Genomic DNA, 23,961 nt, shown 5'->3' with positions numbered 1-23,961 from the left:
CATCCAGTTATGAAAAATGCATTATTTTAAGAAAGACTCTGCTTTCAGCAGGAAGCTATAGTTAGCATAAGCATGCCCAGCTGCCAGGCCCTTGTCGGGGTGCGGTGATGGCCAGAGTGCCGCAGAGGACACTGAACAGTCTACTGTGTGGCATCTCTGTGTAATGCTGCATGGTCTTTTGCAAGCAGAAGAGGCCCAATTAGAAAAGGAAAAAAAAAAAAAAAGTGAAAGGCTATAAGGCAAAACCAGTTAATTTATTAAGAGAATGACCCTAAAACATATATTTTCTTGGGGCTGGCCCTGGGGCCCTGTGTCCTTAAAACCAATGAGACCTTGGCTGTGGCCCATCAGAAAGCCCTTTCTGTGAGTCAGGGACCATTCCTGTTGCCTATCCACTCAAATAGATTGTGTTTGGAAGTCTAGGACAAGCTGGCCTCCCTGGAGATCCCCGCCACACATGGGTCATTTTAATGCCCCAGAGGTGTCATGTAAATGCAGACAGATGACTCCATTAGCATCTGCCCTGTCCATGGGGCAGGGGGCTGCATGGTGTCTTGGAGATGTATGTTATGTTTTGGCTTCTTGGAGAACCAGTGGCTGAGCATAATTTTCAAGGGGCAGAAATGGAAGAGAAGGAAAAAAAATTTAAATGAGAAAAGGAAAGTCAAGAATCCCCCAAGGGGACTTCCCAAGAGATTGGGCCCCTGTTGTAAAGGGATGATTCTAAGCAAGGCTTTAAGCAAGTTCAGAGAAGCCAAGAAAAGGCTGAGTGTATAACCGCGATTAACAAAGCAATTTGCCAGTTGATTTTCTACAGGAGAATTTGAGTGTTAGAATCATCATCAAGAAACTAATTATTACACAGGTCTGGCACTCTGTGCCATTGTCTTTCATTCTTAATTTCCACTCTCCAGTTCCTAAGTTGATCTTGTGCTGAAAAGCTAAGTACCTCCCTTTCCTTCCCTTTCGGCTTTGCGTTCCATTCAGCTTGCATTAATCTTTGTACAAGTTGGTGATTATTTGAGATGTGCATGTGTAGGATTCACATCCAGTCTTCTTATAGAACTAGGGAAGCAGTTCATGGGTTGATCCCAAAGGGCCTTTCCAGAAAGTCACCTAGAAGGCCCAGGGGCAGACTTGGGTGTGTTTGGAGACTGCGCTTGAAGACCCTCCGCTGCCCCTTGCTCCAAGGGTTGCTCTGGCAGGACAGGTGCCTGACACACATTGGCCTAGCTTCACTGGTGACCCGAGTCCTCCTCCGTGTGCTCCTCCTCCACCTGGCTTCCACTGGAACTCACTGTGATCAGGTTCAGCGAGCATGTGACCCTCTGTTTATTTTAGGTTCTGTTCTACACAGACTCCTCGGGGTTCCTCAGGGCTGCATCTGCGCCCCACACTTTTAGAAGGCCGCTGTGCTGGCCTCCTGGTCTGGCGGCCCTGGTTACTAGCATTGATCGCTTTCCTTCTTTCTCCGAACTCAGCTCGGGGAAGCGGATCAGAGCAGACAGCTGCATCATCCTTAGGATGGCCCTGTTATTAGTACACACTCCTTCATCCCCCCTCTTAATCCAGTAATTCTGTGTCCTTTTGTTTCTCCTTTTCTCTGATTTTTTTTAACCAGCAGTCTCATTCACCGTGCCTCTCTAGTGTGTGTGCTTCTGTATCCTGGTTATCACCCCACTCCATCAGTCTCTGCTTCCCCATGGGCTGAGATGGTCCTCAGGGCTGCTCCAACCTCCGGTAGGGTATGCACCTTTTCTTCTTCTGGGAGATTAAGATAAACACCTACTAGGCTATCTTGATGGCTCCCTGCCGTATAATTGACTGGCGGCCTTCGCTTTCTCTTCTCCAGGCCTGCAGAGCTCAGCTTTGATCCTATCTTTTCAATCTGGGTGATTCTCGGGGAATAATTTCCACTGACGCTCTTATTCATGGTTAAGCAATTGCCTCTGGCGCATTTATACCTTGTGGCAGGCTCTGTCTGTAAAATTTTTTTTCTCAAAATGAGAAGAGTTCTTGTGTATCTTATCCTGCTTTTGAAAAAGTTCTAAATGGCAGCCGAAAACAAACAAAATATCCTCCCCTCTGCACTTTTTGTGATTTCTCACCCCTGACTTTATTTCCATGTCATTATCATGTCTGTGTCACCATGATGGCCGAGAGTACACGCCATCCTGTGTCCTGGAGGACACTTTCACGGATCTGCTGGCCGGCACAGACACCTGTTCCTCTCTTAACTTTAACCTTGAACTTGCAGACACCTAGGTCTCTGCCCCTGCAAGGGGTCCTGCTGCCCGTCCTTGGTCTTCTACCTGGGAAAGTTTAGCAGCGTGGTTCTTGGAGGTCTTTCGTTTATTCTGTTTCTCCTGAGTTATAAAAGCACCACAGGACAAAACAAAGCAGAGCAAGATTCTCCAGCTGGTACCTTCCTCAGATAGCCCACTTAAGTCACCATTTGTACTTATTTCTGAATTCTTCTGGTAGTTAACTTGGACTGAGCTGGGTGTTTGCCCTCCTGCTTCAGCAGTCACCAATGATCTGCTGCCATCGGCATCGAAGATGCTGTTAGGAGGAGAACTTACCCTTGAGATTTTATTTCTCATTTAGAAAGCAAGTGCTGACCTTGAGCGCTTTGCATTGTGAGAGCCTCGCTGTGCAGCAGGCTCGGTGCTGCCCATCAGCATTGCCCTTTAAGACTGGGTTTCCCAGAAGCTGGGAATATGGTGAACCAATAAGCAGCAAAATAAAGAGCCTCTGAGCAAAACAGCTCAGATGCTGGAATAAAGCATCCTGGAGAGGACCAGACGGAAGGAGATAGATTGTTTTCCACCCAGGAAGAAACTAAAGGGGAAAAAGAAAAGAAATAAAGATGACTGGTCTTCCCTAGAGGCCTGGAGGGCTGCTGTCCCATTGGATCCAGACTGACCACGTTTACTGCTTGTTACGCTTCAAACAAACCTAACATCGCGGGGCCTTGCTCTTAAAAATGAAGTCCAAATTGTAGACACTTTCACATGATGATCTTAGTGGAGAAGCATTTGCAACATTTTCAGGAAGTCCTGAGGAACTAACCAGATCCTGTCCATTTGCCCGGTTCTGGCTTTGTCTTTCCACACCTCACTTTGCCTCTGACCTCTGCATGTCCAGAGCTGGAGTTCTGAGAGTGGCCCCCACCGGCCCTCAGCACTCCACTCTCCCCATGCCCGACTTATCCCTGTTGAGTCATTCATTCGTGACCAACATGAGATACACTCACAACTTCATGAAGTGAAAACATTTCTTAGTTCCTGCCCAGCGCATTGAGAGCCAAGCACAAACTTGCTCCCCGGGCCCACCCAGCTTGTGCTTGGACTCTTCTGTGCTCAGTGGTGGCCCCATGCTTTGCCTGACCAAGATGTCTTGGTATGGTCCCCTCCTGGGCCAGGCTGTTTTTCCCTCCTTTGCTCCTGTGTGTATCCAGGAAGTCTCACTAAATCTCACCCTTTCTTTAAAGCGAGTCAAAATCAGAAGCATCAGCTCACCCCAGTGCCTTCCCTCACCTCTTCCCTTCCATTTCCCTTTGGAGCTGAGTAGTAAGTCCTTCCTCAGGGTCCCCTCGCTGTACATATGGACCGATGCATAATAAGTGGCATGGCCCTGAATCTTAATTTTTCTGTCTACATCTTGACTTCAGTCACTGTGCCTCTAAAGAGTAGCTCGTCATAAGTCTTGCTGCTGCAGAACTTTCTAGCACAGCTCATAGCCCATCACTGCAATGGTCATCTCTCCAGTCTTCTGTGAGTATTTTGCCATTATTCAGTGTTGAGCGTTGTCTTACATGTCTTGGAAAATCTTTCCTTGTATTAGTCCTTAAATTTCTATGTTTCAATCAACCATGAAAATTATCATAAATATTGCCTCTGTACCTAATGCTGTGTGAGCTCTTAAAAATGAAGTCCAAATTGTAGACACTTTCACATGATGATCTTAGTGGAGAAGCATTTGCAACATTTTCAGGAAGTCCTAAGGAACTTTGCCAGGGCACTGTTTCATGAGTGGTATCTAATTTGTTCGTTTTATTTATTTTCCTGATATCTGTCCAAGAAAATTGGAAGTTCACTCTGCACTTCTAAATGAACCCATGTTAAAAGAAGGCATATGGTTTGAGAATTTATCTGAATGTAAAGTTTTCTATATAGATATACTCTATTGGAGAAGTATACAGCACCAGAAAGTCAGTTTTAACATAATTAACAGTTAACATTATTATTTTTTTGGTCACTATCAGAGAGTTTCATTATTAATTTTTTAACAGCCAGACAAAATGTACTGAGACTCACCATGCCTCTTGGCTCAGGCCTTGTTAACCTACTTCTTGTGATTTGATTGTTTTCCAGGAGGAGTGTCAGAACTACATCCGGGTGCTGCTGGTGGGTGGTAACCGGTTATTCACCTGTGGGACCAACGCTTTCACACCCGTGTGCACCATCCGCTCGGTACGCTGCATTTTGAGCCTCAGCAGAATTTAACACAAGCCACACAATCTATTTAAATCCTAGTTTTACAAGCATCTCTGTATATCAAGGATTTGCTCTTTAATTTAGAACAACCTTTATAAAATCGAATCAACATTTGGTTTAATTCATCTCTAATCATTTTTATAAGGACCTGGAAATAATTTGAGCTTACATAATTCAATTTACATGTTTCTAAACTATTTCAATGGGCATTTTCCCAAGCAAGTCCAACCATTAATCACAAACATATTCTCGTACTGGGATTGGTGGAGTCACTGTTAAGTATTAAGATGGTACAAACTCACAGTCCAATGAAAGAAAATGCAACCTACAAATTGGATAAGAAGTGTGCCAAAAAAAAATACACCAAAAGAAATATAGCCCTAAACAAAGAGAAGCCATAGTGGATCCTCTTTTCTTTCACGTGTGGTCACAGACAGTGGAATTTTCAGCACACACATCCTACTGCAGTAGATGGCCAGGGTCACCAGGCTCCTGTCTGGTCTCCCTGACCCAGCATATTAATTTAATCTGCCTTGGGGAACGTAATGGGGAAATTGCCCTTATGTTAATTTCCTAGTAGTACAACTTGGCTCATAACCTGAATTTATCGTGTGTTGTTACTACTCACTGTTTCAGTCACTGGAAACAAAGGGAGGAGGAAGAGGAAGAGGAGAGGAGGAGGGGGGATGGGAGAGGGAAAGCGAGGGGGAGGGATGCCATTCCCACCTCCGGGGCTCACACCCTGTCTACCTCATGACAGCAGCGGAGTGCCTCAGTCCTCAGCACCTACCCATGAGGGCCTTCCTCGTAGGGATCCTTCTTTAATAGAAGGAAAATTTGAGACAGGAAGAGTTGAAGTCACTTCCTGGGCTCTGTGTCCAACAGCAAAGGAAACAGAGGGTCTGCATCCAGCACCTAACATTTGCTCAACCCACTGGCTACTGAAAGTCAGGAACCAAATTGATTGTGTCCAGCTCTGCCGTTCCCCACTGAGATTGTCTCATTGCCTGAGTGGTTGGGAACCCTGCAATTAGGAAGCTACATGCATCCAAGATGACCACTGGACACCCAACAGGCCCTGCTATCACTATCAGATACCTAGTCATTTGTTGCTGGCAAGCAAGCCGTCATATTTGCTAAAGACAAACACATCTTTGCTTTGTAAACAAATCCAGTGTCACTGGTTCAATTCTAATGATTGGAAGAGCACTGCATGACTCTTTAATGATAGGTGGGTCTCTCTCACCTGAAATTAAAGAAATGTGTATATATACATGGTGAGTGCAGTGCATTGTCTGAATGTGCACACATCCTCCCCACGGGCTCAGTAGTTAGAGCTGTTTATAATCTCCTGATTCACTTATACTGATAAAATTATATAATGATTTTATTATGCTTTATATATATCTATAAATACCAAACTTGAGTTAGTAGAGTGAAAAATGGGCAATAGTCATGCATTAGAAATGAAAGCCATATCCAGAGTGATCTGACTTCACCCTTTGTAAGGATTCAGTAGCACGAGACACACTGCGTCTTCAGGGGTCGGAGAGGCAGAGTGGCCAATGGATTCTCTAGCCATGAGGGCCACGGGCTGTTTTCATGAAGCCTGAGCCTAGAAGTTTATCATCTCTCTCATACCCTGGAGAGTTGCCGGCCTATGCTTTTCCCGTGATTGTGGGTGCTGTAACCCGCTGGTGCCTTCAGCGGGGCTTCCCACAGTTTAATCCTTGCTTTCTCCTCCACACCCACAGCTGAGTAACCTGACCGAGATCCACGATCAGATCAGTGGCATGGCCCGCTGTCCCTACAGTCCCCAGCACAATTCCACAGCCCTCCTCACAGCCAGTGGGGAGCTGTACGCGGCCACAGCCATGGACTTCCCGGGGCGAGATCCTGCGATTTACCGAAGCCTGGGCCTTTTGCCACCACTCCGCACTGCACAGTACAACTCCAAGTGGCTGAACGGTAAGCGCTGCGGTCACGCCCGGTGTCACGGCTCCTGTGTTGGTGACTGCTCACTATTTGTCACTGGTACCCAAAAAGCACACTTGTAAAGAAAAACAAAATCTTCATTTTCTTGAAAAAAAATTCAAAGTAACGGGTTGAGGATTAATGGTTGGAAAAGGGTCAAGTGGCCCTTGGGTGTCAGTGCGTGATCCTCCCAGTGCTGTGGACCGCAATAAGAGGACTTTTGCTGATATAAGCACTCATCAACTTGTTGGGGTTTTTTCCCATGTTACTGATTGAAATCTAGAAAATCCCACATTGCGTCTTAGGTGTGTGTGAACTCACGGACTTTCCTTCTTAACTTCTGTATTGTGTCTTTTGAAACAAGGTACTAGCAGTTCACAATGTTTTCAGACAGTATGTAAAAGAATGCATTCAGCTACAGATAACTCGGAAGAACTTGGCAATCCAAACACTTGTCTTTCTTGTCCTGCAGTGCGGGAAGGCACCTTGGGAACCGGATGGCTCTGTCTCAGAGCTGACACAGGTTTAGTGTTACCACTTCAGTGTGTCATCCACAGCCTGTTGGGTTGGTCCTCAAGCTGGCTGCCCTCAGCATGGGTACAGAATCACTGCTGGGCCTGAAAGCCTGCATCCAGATGTTGCAGTATCCTCTAAAAAAAAAAGTGGTGCACTGTTTTCTTAAGAAATGGTGTCTAATGGGAGGAATCCAGTTCTACTTCATTGGAACTCAGTTTGTGCTTCCTAAGTAGAAGCAGACAAAATCCTTTAGTTCTGGGTCAGAAACTGATCACCCACTCTTGAAGGAACAAGACCAGGCTTCTGGCCTTCTACGCTGAGGTTGGCTGAATACAAAATCTTGTGTGTGCTGGCTAGAACCTAGTCCTCCGGGTCTGTGTACACACAAGCATGTGCGAGTGGCCACACAAGGCTATGTCTGTATTTTCTGTGTTACCCATCGCCATAGTGTTTATTTGCAAATTTACATAAAGATACACTCTTCAGTTTGCTATTGCAGTATTTACTATTTTGATATTTGAAGATCTGTAAAGATTTATTTTTCCAGCACACGTTCACTAAGTAGGCCAGAGTTTCTCCCCTTCAGTGGTACTGCTGAGGGGGCCTGGTCACCACTCATTATGTGAGAAGCACTGTCCGTGTTGTATGTGCAGCATGTTAAGCAGAATCCCTGCCCTGTGCCAGTAAGAAGCTGGTAACACCAGCTGAAAAAAAAAGTTTCATGAATTTTTAAATATCCCCCAGGGAAAAAATGGCCATTAGTTGAGAGCTACTGGTTTTGACTTACTACTTATACATATTTATTTTTATGTGTATAAATACATAACATTTGGTTTTTGCCAGACAATATAACCAGCTAAAATGTCACAGTGTCCCTTTGAGAGACCTGCTTATAGTACACAGAATGTCCCACTCAGAAGGAGAGAGAGTGACTGTGCTTCCATGTGGGAGATTATGTATAATGATATTGGAAAGCTGCCCACAGTGTCTTCTGATTTAGAACTCCATCTATTATTTCTTCCCACAAAAGTCAATGATCGTAGGCACATCTCAATTAGGAAGCAGACTGTTGGGGATATAGTAAAACTACCATATATCTTTTTCCAGGACATTCATGTTGGTTATGGAGATCCCTTTCCCATCCTCGAAAGTGGTCTGGGAAGTTTGTGTTTGTAATCCCGTGGAGAAGTTACTGGAATTCTAGCGAGTTAACCCCAGTGTACCACTTTCAGTGCAACCCACAGCAAGAATAAAGACACTAAGATGCATTTATAGTTGTGGGGGACCATGGGGTCCTTAGGTCTGGCTAGGATGAAGAACAAAGGATCAGAGCAGAGACCTCTCTCTATCCAGGGCCTGCCTCTGATTTTATTAATTCATGAAGAAGGGAGGGCTGAGGATGAGTGACTGTGTGAATGGCAGGAGATACCTGAGTACCGTGAGCTGAGCTGGGGAGGAGGCCTGCACACACCCCTGCACTATGCAGAGAGAAGGATATGCAGGAAGACCAAGCTGCACAGCACAGCTGAGGCAGCATTCAATGTATAGGGGGCCTGCGCTTCAGCTCTGAGGTGCAAACTTTTCTGCCCTGGGAAGTTGTAGCCTCTTTATCTCATCTCGAGGCTGGAACCCAGTTGACAGCCCTGGAGCAGAGATTCTGCATCTGCTAGCTCAACTATGTTTAGAGAGTCACAGGGCAGGAAGACATTGACTGTCACCTGGCTTCAGAGATTAAGCAACAACACCTCAGCCAGCCCTATTCACACTGCTCAGAGCCAGTTGAAGGGAAACAGAGATTGCCTAGCCAGTTCTGCACACATCAGTACGTAGAGACAGGGCCAGGCCTTGCCAAAATAGAAATAATTGTTCTGTATTCAAGGAGAGTAGTTCAGCTGGTCCTCCACAGCTGGAGAAATGAGGCATTGACAAATGTATTAAGAGTTCTCTGGAGGAACAGAGTCGATATACAGTACCCCCTCACGAAGTCAGAATTTGGAGTTTGAGGCTTCAGTTGTTCATGGATTTTTTTCCTTAGAACCTAATTAATTGTTCATGAAAATGCTACAGTTTCAAGGCCACTAAATATACTGTGCAGGGTTTTTGCTTGTTACTTTGTTTGTTTTCTAAGTGGGAGATTTGCAAGAAGCCAATCAAGTGGATTACTCAGTTGTCTTTTGAATTGTGTCCTTAAGGAAGTAGCAACTGGATTCCTCCCAGTTGTGTCACTTTGCTGAACTGATTTCAACTGAACCCGTGAACTCAATGGATGATCCCCTGTTGGCTACAGGGCTTTATTCTGTATGCCTTAAAGTTATTCTACTTACTGTCAGTCTTTATAGTCCAAAGTGTCCCATGGCGGGGAAAAGAAACTCAGCCTCACTACCTGCTAAAAGGGCTTTGCCATAAGCAAAATCATGAGCGTGGTTTTTTTTTTGGTTTTTTTTTGTTTGTTTTTTTTTTTTTTTTTTTTTTTTTTTTTTTTTTTTCAAAAGTAACACCTTAAGGATGTCCTATCAAACACTTCAGGCTCTTTTCTCACATGGGGCGGAATCCTTTCCATTTTGGGGCCTGGTGGTGTCCATGGGTAGGGGAATAAACCAGTGCAGCACTTAACTTGGTCATGGTGAGCATAACGATGTTATCGTATTATTCACTGTGGGATGCTGTTCATGTGAGATACTAGTGCAACTGCAGACATTGAAAGTAATTCCAGAGTAAGTGCGGCAGACCGGCCTTCAGACCTTTGTGCCGGCACCATTTGCATTCTGCTGAACTGCCTGTGTGTCTCAGAAGAGCAGGCACACCTCTGCCCTCCCTGGGCTGCTCTGGGAAGACCTGCACACCTAGGGGACAGAAAACCCAGCGGAAGGGTTTCAAGGACTTGCCTGGGAGGGCATCTGGCTCCTCTCGCCTGTTTTCGTTGGGATTCTTCATTCTCCTGCTAACACCTGTGATGCCATTTCCTCTACTGCTGTTCCTGGTGTATTTATCTTCCATTCAGGATGAATTCTGGCCTCTGGCCACTTAACCATAAAATTTCAGTGTACACTTTTCAACTCCAACAGGTTTTATGATTCAACTCTGCGTGATATTTGTACCCTTGCACATCTCAGATCCTTCTGCCACCATGTTTCTGTTTTGGTGGCAGCTGACTATGGACCAAATCCTCTGTAACTATGAATCAAATTAACTATTACTTCCATAAAATTGTGAATGTTACCTCTTAGTTTCCAGCAGAGAGAAAGTGGACTAATATAGAAAACAACTGTTACCAAAGAAGTGGGGTCCTTTCTGTGTCTTTACTTGACAGGTGTTTTAGAAGCATTGGGAACAGGTCTGTGGCAGGGACTTGGAAATATTCTGGGATGTGGATTAGGGAAGCTGTTGAGTGCTGGGTAAGCAGAGCCTGACAGATGCCTCTGATGGGAGCACAGCAGATCGGAGTGCCAACAGGCATGCGGACAGTAAAACCCGGCTCAAGCGGTTTCAGCTGGGAGCAAGAACTTCCCTGGGAATTGTATCAGCATCCATGTGTGTTACACTCTGGCCAAACAAACAGACAAACGAACAAAATTTTCTGTAGTTTGCCCCTGTCCTGAGACTGTGAGAAACTAGGATTAAGGGCAGTGAACTAATTGATCTAGCAGAGGATTTCAAGGTTGTTCAGGCTGTGGTGTGGGTACTGCTGAGTGCTTTAAGCCAGGTTTATATTGAGAAACAGAAAAGAAAACTTAGAAGAAAATTCTGAAAAATTTAAATTTTGGCTGCAAAAGCCACGTGTAAAACTGGTGCAATAGGAGATGTGGTCCGTAAAGTGATTAGTGTCACAAATAAAATCCAAGGACTTTGTACAGGCAGAGGAAGAAAGATTTTTTTTTCTTTTTTTAAAAAAGGAATTCTTTGAAGGCATCTCAGGAATCAGCAACCGATGGCAGGTTCAAGGGTACACACATGTGAACCTTGCATTTGCAAAGAAAGTCACTGTCACCCAGCTCCAGAAGAGCATCCTTGGGACTCATTTCTTTGTGCTCAATGTCATTAAAGAGAAGCTGGTTTCATGGACTTCAGAATGCAGGAGTTATGGGATCCGGAACTTCCACACAGACTTCAAAGAAGACTTTCAAGAACAGACAAGGAGCCCCTGAGAGCACAGTGCGTGAATTGTGGACATGAAGCCAAAGGTGAAGTAGAGACCCAGGAAACCAGAAAGGTCAGAGATTTGAAATGGGGCCTGAGGAAAACTATGGGCCATTGGTGAAACCATCTCAAGAGAGAAGCTTTATGGACTGTACCCAGTAAAGCCATGGGGGGGGGGGGCACTGCCTAGGCCCTCTGGAACTAATATCCCAGGTGCATGACCCAGGTGCTGGATAGTGACCCAGGTGCTGGATAGTGATGTACTCAACTTAGTGTTTGCCCTGCTGGGTTTGGTCTTGATTTGGTCTGATTCTTCTCTATCCCTTACCTCTCCTTTTTAGAATCAGAATGTTTGCCTATTCCATTGTGCCTTGGGATTACATGATTTTTTTTTTTTAACAGATGTTCACAGCTAGAAGTTTGCCTTGAGTCTCAGAAGAGACTTGGACTTAGATGTTTGAAAAATGCTGGAACTGTTGAGACTTTAGAGAAGGACCTGTGCATTTCTGGGTTGTGTGCTAGATAGTTGCGTCATACCAAGCAGGATTATGAACTTGCTGTTTATCTTTACTTGAAGATTATGGCTTAAGGAGATGCATTTCATGTTCAAGTTGTCAAGGATGGGAAGTGACAGATAATGATTGTATGTCACCTGAGCTGGATTAAGAAATGCCCTGGGGTTTGGTAAAGCACACTTCTGCATGTATTTGTGTAAGTTACGCAGTTGTGACCTTGAGTCCTATATGTGAGTCCCATCCCCTCCTCTTTGGCACTTTCCTCTGCTCTGCTACCTGGATGCTATGAACCAAGCAGCTTCATTATACCACACATTGCAGGTTCCTTGCTAGGAATGAACTGATTTTCTGAATAGTTAGGACCTTATCACACCCTTCTGGTCTTTACAGAGCTTCCTGCTGTGTATGAAAGGAGAGTCCCCACTGTGTGTGAAAGTGACAGCAGCTCTTACTGGTGAGTGTGAGTGAGAACAGCAGGTCCCTATGCACCTACGGTGCTGGGGACTGTGGCAAATTTGTTTCTTTCCTTTATGCAGTGCCAGAACATGTGGCCAACCCTACGATTTCTTTAAATAAGTCAGACCTTTGGATTTTCCTATAAAATCTCTGGTGTTATAATGCTGAAAGCTAACTATTCTTAATGATGATGTGAACCAACACAGTAGTGCTGGTGAAAGGCCTATTTCTCGAAGTGGATTCAGCCAGGCTGTAGACTTCAGGGTGAAATCTGAACTTTTTGGCCAGCCTGATCAGCTGCCGTAGGACCTAGGTCCTCCTTCAGGAGTCCTGTGATGCACTAAGCAGCCCTTTGCACACTTCCGTTGCCCCTCTCCAGGACCGCTCTCCCAAGGCATGGTTTCTCACTCCCTTTCCCCTTCACCCCTGCCCACCCGCATTTCTGGTTCTCTGACCTTATTGTACTCAGACCCAATGTTTGGGATAGTGCGCTGCTCCTGTCCTAGCCTGTAGCTACATTTGTGGGCAGAGCTGGAGGCTTGGAGTAGACGGAGATGGGCCTGGCCTCCTCTGTAAACTAGGTATCGTTGGCTACCACACTTGTTTTTGTAAAAGGAAAATGAAAGCCGTGAAAAGGTGTTGAACATTAGGCGCTTGACACTTCAGCTGCTGATGAGTAAAGGTCCTCACCAGAAACCCTCAGGTCCAGTCCACTGTCTGATGCAGAGGAGGCATATGGTAAATTGAAAGGAAGTGAGTGCCTGCTCTGAGCCCCGCTCTTCAGTTGCTGGCACTGTCCCGTGTTCTCTTTTGTTCTCTTTACCTACCCTGGGTGGTCTCCTTAGCGATTCTCTGATGCTCTTGACCTTTCTGCCTCGCAGCCACATCTTCCTGGTCCCAGGACTCTCAGTGCCTGCCTGGCCCCTCCCAGTCACCTTGTCTGGGTGTCAGCAGGTCTTGTAGCCCCCAGGTGACTGTCATTCCACTGACAGCTGCTCACATCCTAAGATAAGCAGAATGCCCTCTGTTGTCTCTGATGCTTTGCAGACTCTCCCTGCCTTTTTGGGCTGAGGGAAGAAAACTGTCTCAGCAGGAAAGTGTAGAGGACAGCACCTGCCCACCGCAGGCAGCAGACTTTGTATCCAGATTGAGTGCTGATGACTCAATCCTGTGACGGAGTTTGCCCACACGCTGAGTCAGTCCTTTGCATAATTCTCCCAACCAACTTCCAGCCAGTTGATGAAGTGACCAGCAGAGCAGCCCTTAGTGTTTATTTATTAGCTCACTGTGCCAGCCCCGCACCCACCGGGCACCCTCCCCCAGCAGCCACAGGCCAACTTTGCTTCATAGTTCCAAGCTGTGGCATTTGAGACAGTGTACACAGTGCCTGTTTGTCTCCAAGGTTTGCTGAACCAAGTAGCACAAACTAGGTAGCTCCAAACAACAGAAATATATTCTCTCAGGGCCTGAGTGTTAGAGCTCCAGAATCAAGGTGCTGAGTGGACCACATACACTCAGAAGCCTCGAGAGGAGGCCCCACCTTGCTTCTCCCAGGCTTTCCATGGACTGTAGTAGCGTCCCTCCTGACCCTACCTGAATTGCTGTCCATCTTCTTGCATCTCTTGTCTAAAGGACCCTGTGCTTTTAAGGTCAGAAGCCTTGACTGATTTGCTCTACTTTATGATTTCATCTAAACTAGGTTACATCTGCAAAGATAATATTTTCAAATAAGATTGCATTTGGGAGAATGAGAAGTTTAGTCCTCAGCCTAAATTTGTAGGGATACCGTTCAGCCCACAGTACTCTGCTGGCCAAGAAATGTTCAAATCTCCTCACTTCATCCTTTGCAGATGGTATCTCTCCTGTCCTCCATCGTTTGAGGTTTTTCCTGCTGGCTCAGTCCTGATCCTCTGCAGCTTCTGCTGAAGATGTTTCCCCTGACACACTTGGGATTTTCTTCCCCTTCTTGGTGTACTGCCTGTTATTCCCAGAAGACAGGAACTCTTAGGGATTCCCTTGCCTCAAACTTACAAACTTACTTCAGAGAAAGCAGAAGTGCTACCAGCTCCTGTCCACTCCCTTCCTGTCCTTCCCTCCTAGCAGATTCTCTGCTTCAGTCTCTGAAACTGCACTGTGGCACTGACCCTTCCCTCTCTTTCACAACTTTTCCTATTGAAGTCCACAGGGCGAAGCCTTCAGGCTTTCATTCCACATCATCTCTGCTGTGCTGTTTCAGTTCTGCCTTTGTAGCATGAAAGCAGCCTTGGGCAATGCATAAATGAATTAAGTGTGATCATGTGCTAAGAAAACTTTATTTACAAGACAGACTGCAGGAGCATCTAGTCCAGATGCTGGAACCCTGTTCTAACTGGAAAGCTCTTCCCTCTCCCACTCCCTCAACTCTTGCGATTTTCTGCTCCAACATCTGCGTGAGAAATTACCTTCATCACCTCATTTAAAAATCACACCAGTGCCATTGAACCCACATGACCTCTTACTGTGCTTGTTTTTAACCTTCATGATGCCAGTCTTTTAGCACATTTCTTCCTTTCTCCATCAGGAAGGTCATTCTCTTATGACCGGAGCATATTATGCACATTGATTTATTTTACCTACTTAACAATAGTGCTGGTCATAGAATAAGCACTCAGTGAAGGATCTATAAATGAATGGGTTAATGTATACTGTGGTCTGTGTTCTGCCAAAATTCATATGGTGAAGTCCTAACCCTAATGTGAGGGCAGGAGAGGTGGGGTTTTGGGAGGGGACTGAGTCATAAAGGCAGGAGCCTCGTGGAGTTAATACTGTAGTAAAGAATCCTTAGACAGCTGCTGGCTCCTTAAAATCATGTGAAACCACACAGAGAACACATCATCCATGAACCACCTAATAAGACATCACTAGACATTGAATATTCTAGCACCATGACTGGAGAGGTCCCAGCCTCCAGACCTTGGCAAAGTGAATTTATTCTATTTTAAAGCTACCCTGCTATAGTGGTTCCTTGGTTCAGAAACTTAATTCTTTTGTAACTGAAAATGTTACAGAATGCACCAGTCAGTACATTTCAGTTTCTGCTATTACCCAGATAATAGTTCCTGCAACAGTTACAGTTGCTTCTGTGTTATAGAAACAGCTGTCACTGTGATGCAATGCTCAGTATGATGCACATTGTGTAAACCACTCCCCAAACTGACAAGCCATTCTGCTTCTGTACTTCCTGCTTGCGTATCCTATATAAGCTGCAGACCACTAGAGATCAGAGCCAGATAATTTGGGGATGATCCTGATCAATGCCCATTGATATAAATAAGTCTGCCTCTAAATCCTGGGTGCATTTTGTTTGTTTGTTTATTGTTGCTGGCCATAACATTTTCACAATTCTGGTCGCAAACCGAGTTGGAAAAAACTGACTTGATTTCAGTATTTAGGTTCAATGTTGACCTTATGGGTGTTTTGATTTAGTTCTTCTCCAGTTTGCTTTTCATCCAGAATTGCAGCGCAAACTGAGTTCATGAATCAAGGTTCCACTTTATTTTTGTTACATCAGCCTAAACAGACAAAGACAATGAATGAATAATTGACTTCTGTTTGCTATACAGCTTTGTGAATAGACTGCATCTTAGTTATAATCCAGAGTTTAAAAATGAACAAAATCCTACCAGCAAACAAATTTATGTTTGAACCCAACTTGTCTGAAATTTGAAATCTGTTCTTTTTCTTCCCCCATCTCATTTGTACCCTCCCTCCTTTCAGCCATTATGTACTAAACTATCCAAGGCAGTACGACTGATTGAGTAACATTCTGGAGGAATCTATCACATTAAGTTATGTGTTGGATAATGAATATGTTTCAAAATCAGAGTTTCCCCTGTGTCAAAATTGCTCTTAAAACAAATTTATGTGTTTAGAGAAATTCCTTAACAGCTTTAACGCATTAAAATATTTATCGTTAATAACCCTTATTAAATGATTACTGTAAAGCAGGATAATAAAAGTTTAATAGCCAATGCTTAAAATAGAGAAGCTGTAAAACTTGCCTTCAAGAAACTGGCAGGCAAATTGGGGAAACAATAAACCCACGAAAAGAGGAAAAATATTACCTTGAAATTAATACCATGCAAATTACATTTGTGCTTTTTGAAGGAAGTGTGTACCTGGGCATAGTGTAAAACCTCCGCAGGAACTTGAAAAAGTGACTCTCGATTGAGCTTTAATAACTTGACATGAACTCCACCCTGGCACAATGGTTACTACTCAGGGTCCTGGCCTTGCTCCCGCTGCCAGAGGAGGCCTGCCTCTTGTGCTGACCTAGAAAATGCACAGCTTCCTCTGTTCTCTTGAGATTCCAGCCATGACCTGCTAGGAAGGGGAACTTACTTTAAATGCATGTCATTCTCAATTTAATAGTTTTTTTGAGCTCTTCTGTGTCTAGTTAAGAAAACTTCATAACCACCTTTAGTTTTTGTGGTTTGAGATACATTGGTGGTGCTACCTAAGCCAGTGCAGACTCTTTGAAGTTTTTAATTGCAATTATTAACCTTCTAATGAGCCAAGATACATCGCTTGGGGTAACACAGTCCCCTCTGTGTGTAATTGAAGGCAGAATCATATTCTATTTACCCTGGAAAGGTGCTCTGTAGGGGTCAGTGCTTGTCCCTGGGTGCAGATGCTGGTTTTCATCAGCTGGAGCACAGCCCCACGCTGGAGGCAGGAAGAGTTTAGTAGAGTTCACACAGCTAAATTCCCCGAAGGTGTAAATCCCTGGCAATCTCAGGACTGACATTTGCTGTAGCTGGAAATTCCTTAGTGGAGGACAGAGAACAAGCAAACAAAGACAAGTGGTGACTGGGAATGAAGTGTATCTGGCTGGGCAGGAAGACTGTGACATTTTTGAAGGAAGAGAATCCAAGCATGGTAGTTTTTCAAATAGATTCTTGGGGAGACGCTTATGGTGGGCACCACTGTAGGCTGTGGGCTCTTCATAATTACCTAACACATGAAGTTTAAGCTATCTAGAGTGACTCGGCATGGCTTTAACTCAAGGCCAGAAAAATCAAGCAATAAGAAACACTTGTTTCCAGCCTCTAGCCATGGTCAACCCCCACCACAAGGCTCTGAGCACATCGCCTTTGCTGCATAGTTGGGCATGGCCTCCCCCCTATGTCTGCCTGTTGGTGCCCCTGGGAGAACCTGGTTATCTCTAATTACTAATCCAGGGGCCGAGGGCTGCTTATCACATGTCAGGTAGATAGGAGGCTTCACACACAGATCGCCTGCGACTGCTGCGGTCTGCAAGGCTGGCACTATGGTCCTCATTCTCTGTGTGAGCACTCTGGGACTCAGACAGATACACTGCTCCAACAAGAGCCATAGCCGATGCGAACCTGAGCCAGGATTTGAAAATAGTCTCACCTGCAGCTTGCATCCTTCCCCCATCATGAGTCCAGTCACCCCCTTGGGGAATACAGGAATCATAACTGGCCTCTCTCTTCTGAGGTGCATATATTTCAACTCAACATGCCACAGAAGAGGGATGCAAGGACTTTTGGAAACACTGGGATTTTTTTATCGATTATATTTAAAGCATTCCATGAAGATAGGGCTTAACTGTCATTATTGAACCAAATGAAAACAAGCCCATGCATTGATTTAATACAACCCTCATGGCTGCAGAAGTTCAGTGAAGGACCGGAGACCCTGTTCTCATTTGGTCTTTGAAAACAGCAGGTTCCTTGAGCACTGAGTGTGTGGAGGCAGCGGAGCTGCGGGCCCTTTCCAGCCTTGGACAGAGCTTCCGTCCTCATCTGCGCCCTATGGACGTCAGTGTGCACAGTTGCAAAGGAGAATGGGTGAATCGGCCCTTCCTTTTTACACTGTGTTTGAGGGATAAAGGCCTTAAATCTGTATCCTGAGCTGCAGGGAGATTGCACTGAAATGGTCCACACAAAGGAGCTGTTCCTCACAGCACTGAATGCGTAGGCATTTGCTAGTGCTGATACAAACCATCAGGAAGACTGCTCACTGTTCACTGTCCAGAGATAGCAGTTTCCTAGGAACAGCCTTGCGCTGCGCTCCACCTGATGTCCTGAACTCATTATTGATACGCTTCCTTTCCCTCTCACCAAGTGTCCCTTTTGGGACCATCCTCGTGGTCCAAGTCCTAGAATCCTGTCCAGCTCTGTGAGTTTCAGTGGATCATGTGGTCTTCTGTTTCCAGTCCAGCACTGTGGTTCCCTGGTCAGTGGCCCCTGACAGCTACGCACTGGCCCTTGGCTCTATGCATGTGTGATCTTTTTTTTCACCATGAACTCCGTGAATAAAGCAGGATCCAGACATGGGTTCCTTCTTCAGCTGTAGCCTCTTGGCAGGGGCTTGATAAAGACTGAACAATGTTGCCGCTTAGTATTTCCTTCAAACTCATCACCTTTGGCTTTTAATCTTTTAAAATACATTAGGGGCACTAAAATTCTCCTCTGATCTTTGCACTCAATTCAGCATTCCAATTAAGAACAAAACTTGTAAGCATTGATTCTCCAGAATAAATTATTAATTCCTAAATTAAGTGGGTCTATACATTTAAAATAGTATCAGAAAAAAATAATAAGCGTACAAGATAGAAATTTCCTGTTGTGAAAATGTTCAGGATGATGGGTGAAATGCCTCGTAACTAAGCAAGCCCAGGGACTGTGAGCTGGCGGCTTCCCAGCAGTGTGGAAAGTCAGCCCGAAGCTTTGCACTGCGAATGGAGTAATCAGCAGGATTGTCACCCAGGCGCTTGTCACTTAGAGCCGGAACATTGCACAAGTCTCATGCAGCAAAGCTCTCATAGACCTAAATGCGGAGTATTCTGGTGGGAGGTCTGGCCTCACAGGGCATACGCTATTATGAAGGTGTAATTCTCCTTAAAGGAGGAAGCCACGTGATTCAGAGTGCTCCTTCTTAAGCAAATCAACATAAAACACCTAGTTCACAAGTTCTATTCCCCTCAAAAAAGGAAGAGAAAATTGCATTCTGGAACTGGGCGTTTGTGGGACTGCACACACCTCAGCAGGGCTGTTCTTTCTCCCAGGCAGAGCACCGGAGATGCAGGGCTCACCCTGTGGCTGTGTAACTGGTGACCAGACTGTGTGTGGCTCTGTGCTCCATCCCCCTCTCAGTGCTCTCCCATCACCAGCACGACACACGGCAATCTGAATCTCTCAGTGAGCATTACTAAATCCAAGCTCTGCCCTGGCGCGGCCCTAAGCCTCCTGTCCTAGGGTTCCTCCTCTCTCCACTGGCTTCCTTCCCATCCCACCCTTCCTGGGCAGCTGCTCTCAGCTGCCCCCTTCCTGCAGGGTGCGCTTCGCACCTGCGACCTGGTGGCTCTGTCTAATTTCACACCTGCTGCTTCCCCAACCCCTCCTTCTTATTCTCAGAGCCACCCCTGAGCTGGCCATCCGGGCCTGGTCATCCGTGTAAGCACCAATTGTTTTGTGTCTTTTTTCTTTCCTTCACGCTGTTCCCAAGAACATGAGCTGTATCCATCAGTTTACCAACTGACACGTTGGTATCAGGGCGGCCCCACGGGATCCAGTCTGTGAAGCTCTGGTGTTGGTGCCTGCTCTGGCTGGCAGCCAAGGCTTAACCTGGAGCACTGTCCCTGCCACCAAATTCAGTGCCTGACTGTGAAAGAAGCAGCGCCCTCAAAGCTGGTATGTGGAATGGAAAAGGAATCTGCTTGTTAAATAAACATGGATGATCTGTTTACTGACGGGTGGTTGTGTGACTGTATACAGTGAAACAGTTATGGTAGAGACAAGGTAATTTGCATTTTGATGCTTACCAGTCAGATCCCTCACCTTTGACTCCCACAGTGATACTTTCTGTGGCGTGCTGTTGTTTTCTAACATGAAAGAAAATAGAAAATATGCTGTTGGATAACGTGATGAAGTTCATACAGCCAGTAGGTGGAAGTATTGAGCCATATATATGTGAATTTTAGTCACCCGTGTATGTGATACACATTACACACACACACACACACACACACACACACACACGCCTACCCATCTCTCTACGCATAATTGTTGTTTTGTTGAAATCTCAGGAGGGAAAAAAAACCTTTTCAGTCCACTAATGACTTTTCACCACATTTAATTTAATTTTAGTTGACTTATCTATGCTATTAAATACCTTAGTGAAATCAGATTTACTTTGGAAGCCTCAATACCACCCTTTGCTGCTGTAGTTGTGACAAAAGAAACAATGTACATGGCAAGACTAGTTCTGAGATCTGCAGATGTGAACGGAAGTGGTTTCACAGCGATGGATCCCAGCAAGTGAAGGAACAGAAAATATCTCTTGCTCTGTGTGGCTTGTAAAGATGGGTTTATCAACTCACGTTCTTCAGTTTGGTGAAAACTTTTTTGTTTTGAAAACTCAGCCCTGTTCCTCACATTGTGGTCACTCGCCAGTGGTTCCGTGTGTGTTTCATCAGTCACTGTCTTATGGCAAGTTCCGTTAGCTGTAAAATTGCAGTATTCAAGGCGCCCTCAGGAGCAAGCTGCAAAACAGAGATGATGGCCCTCATTTATTGAGGTCCAGCCCTCTGCATCCTTACAGCCTTGAGAAACAGTCCTCCAGTGCTACCCGATGTCTCTAGCGAAGACAGAGTGGTGAGGGGTCCCCAGGCCAGGCCAGGCAAGCTGCACCACGGTCCATATGCATGATTGTTTCCCAGCCTGCACTTGTGGCTTTTGGAGTGCACAGTGACCTTTGGTAGATTGTAGGAATCTCGCAAGATGCCTTACAGAGGTGGAAAACTGCAAATTCTTCATATCCATTCTTATTGATCAGACAAATTTCCCATGTCAACAATCTATGCATGATCATCACCACATTGATGCTTTAAGTACTAAGACAGAAAAACTACAGACTCGAAGACCTGATTCGTATTATCAGTGTTTGGCTTTACATGCTCAAAATTCTTGATGCTTTTTTCATCATTCCTGTTTATTTATGACGCTGCTTCCCTGTACTCCCATCAGCGTGGTCTATTGTGTAAGTAAGATGTAAATTAAAAATTGTTACAATATGGTCCTTAATAATCTGACACGTTTTGTAGGCCACTCTGCAATCTGTAACTCAATATGATTTGCAAATATGAGAAAATACAGCTGTCATTGCATGCATTTATTATAAGTGGACATGCCTGTTTTTATTGTGAATTAGTCTGCAGCACACGCTCTACTCATTTGTAGCTGTGATGATGATGATACATAAAAAGATCTTTTGAGTCTCTGTCATGCATTTGTGTCCGCTACAAATAAGATGGCAATAACTAACTTATGACTTATTCAGTTCACTTACAAGTGACAAATCCTAGTTTGAGTAAATTTCGTTTTTAAAAAAGACAGAACTTAAGTAGCGGAAGGAAAGCCACACGAGTCTCAGGATGCTGCCTGGTGTCATTCAGATTTCCCCTTCTTCTTCATATCTATAAATGCAAAAGATAATTGGCTGTTTAACAATTATTCCTACGTTTTTACTGTTTCTGGAAAAGAAACAGGATACTGGCTGAATTTCAACAGGCTCTGCTTTCCAAGAAATGGAACTTTTTCCCTTAACAGCAGATCACACAGCCAGGGACCCATCCACATCTGGAAGGGTCAGTGTAGGACAGCAGGATGGCTTTCCAAATCTACTTTAACTCCCTGACCACATGACTCATGGTGTGTAGTGAATCAGAGAACAATATACCCTACACATTCAAGGGATTTTTTCTCATGCAAGAACAAAATGCATTTGAGCGTTTCTATCTGAATGCACACTGATAACCTTACACTATTGCTTTGCAAGGTTTGGAGAGATGAGGGAGGTTCTCTGTGGAATGAGGCAGCTATAGAACAGTCTGCTTCCATCCTCAGTGTTCCCCGAGTTAGGAATCGGCTTAGGGTGCATTTCAGAGCAGTGGATAACGGACATCGAATAGACTGCTCAGTGGTCACTTGGCGCACTGAGGCTGTCTTGATGGTGTTTGAAATACCAGCTCTGGGGCTGGTCATACATCTTCCAGCTCCGCTCTAGTTTAATAAGTCCTTGCATTCCTGGCCTCTTCTTCCTACTCTTGTGAAGCAGTGTGTCCACTATTTGTGATTAAAGTTTTGTCTGCACATTTATGTTGCCCTCTAGCTAGTTCTCCTCAGCTTCTGCCCAGGTAAACCTGTTTACTGTTCCCAGTGGAGTATTATGACTCTGACCCAAGGAACTGTCTAGAAATCCGATCCCACCTGTAAGTACAGTCAGTATACTAGATGGTCCCCTGGAAACTATTGCGTGTTCGCTGTGGTGTGGTGGTAAGCTCATGGCTCTGAGGTCCAAGTTTCTGGATTTGGGGCTTTCTTTACCTCACTCCACTCTGGTTAGTAGCCATGTGAACTGGAGCAAGTTAGCAAGTCTGTCAGCTTTGGGGTCCTCATCTGTGAAATGGGAAGAATCTTACTACCTGCACAGGTTAATCTTTCTTTTTCAGTTAGACCAGATTAAGAGACTCCTGCAGAGCAGTTAGACCATGAGACTTTGTACACATCAGTGGATGAATCTACTGTGTTAATAGCTGAATGGGCTGTTGGGGGTGAGGCCCAGTTGGAGAAGGTGAGACACAGGTGGCAGAGGTGTCTGCAGAGGACTCTCTTCCCATGTCCTCTGCTTCTGGGGCTCCATGATGTTACCAGCTTGCTCCTCTAGACCTTTCTACCATGGTGCTCCTGTTTTGGAGCCAGCAGAGGATGGACTAAAACCTCTCAAAGCATCGACATACATACTCCTCCTCCTTTATTTTGCAAATGTTGGATGTTTGTTCCCAGAGACGCATAGCTAAGGAGTACACCACACTACCTCTCAAGCTTTTATGAATTTAGTGGGGGGTGTGGATATTATGCACCAATTACAGCTTGACACCATAGGATCATTAATCTATAAGTATTAGCTGTTTTGCTGTTTTGTTATAAATCTGACTGGAAGAAGCCATGGCAAGTCTTTGTGTGTGGGTGTGAGTGTTTGCTCGTGTGTGTGTGTGTGTGTGTGTGTGTGTGTGTGTGTGTGTGTGTGGTTGTTTTCTTGCTTGAGACTTCTTGAAGGTACCAGAGCTGTTTACCATGTGCCTTTCATGCCTAGATGTCTTGCAGAGCAAACACTGGTGGGTGTACCTGGGATAGCTCAATGGGCTGTGCCTCCTGCCTTGTGAATGTGTGCAACTCTGGTTCTGGCTGGACACAGCCTGCCCCTGTGTTTTTGGTATTCTCTCCATTTAGACAGTTCGCTGCTATGGTTTACGGTGAGGAGGATTTTTGGTTTGGTTTTAGTATAATGATATAGCTGTAATTTACATATGTGAGCCTGGGTACAGAGTCTCCTGTGAAATAGTTTTGCCTTCTCTTTAGAAATGGACATTCAAGTGACTGTTTTTTAGGCACTAAATGTAGTTTTGGAGATGTTTCACGTCTTTGCTTTTAAGAGTTGCTTCTGTAGATAATTCTCTGGGAGACACATGGCGAACAAGAATTCAAGATTTTCTCAGGACTTTTTTTACATTCTTAAAACATGCTTTTCTGATATGCCACTCATTGCGCCTCAAGTGTCTCTCCAGAATTCTGAGGCCCACAGTAATAATAAATCCTGCTGATGGTCACCCTGTCCATTTTAATGGAACTTTTGAAAAGTTGTTCATTTTTTTTAAAACTGCTCAGGTTAAAACAGCAGTGCTCTAAGAATGTGTTTGTCATTGAAAATCTGACCTTGCAGGTAGAGCTGTTGTCCATTTTTCCATTAATTTGGAAACCAGTGGTCTTCGCCATTATTATCCTAATGGCATCATGAAT

The 23,961-nt window shown here is 44.9% G+C and overlaps 1 protein-coding gene across 3 annotated transcripts in view; it reads left to right on the top strand.

The window, feature by feature from the left end:
* Positions 1 to 23,961, top strand: part of Sema5a (semaphorin 5A) — a 455,270-nt gene that overhangs the window by 291,067 nt on the left and 140,242 nt on the right. For all 3 annotated transcript variants that reach the window (XM_003466703.5, XM_063257960.1, XM_063257961.1), the window contains 2 exons: positions 4,377 to 4,475; positions 6,254 to 6,467. In XM_003466703.5, the coding sequence (XP_003466751.1) occupies positions 4,377 to 4,475; positions 6,254 to 6,467 (313 nt within the window). The remainder of the gene's footprint in view (positions 1 to 4,376; positions 4,476 to 6,253; positions 6,468 to 23,961) is intronic.

The sequence above is a fragment of the Cavia porcellus genome, unplaced genomic scaffold, assembly GCF_034190915.1.
Source record: "Cavia porcellus strain 051 isolate PalLab524CR breed Dunkin Hartley unplaced genomic scaffold, mCavPor4.1 scaffold_11, whole genome shotgun sequence".
In the NCBI taxonomy this organism is placed as follows: Eukaryota; Metazoa; Chordata; class Mammalia; order Rodentia; family Caviidae; genus Cavia; species Cavia porcellus.
The sequence above is the reverse complement of the archived record's forward strand: the minus strand, read 5'-3'. Positions and strand labels throughout refer to the sequence as shown.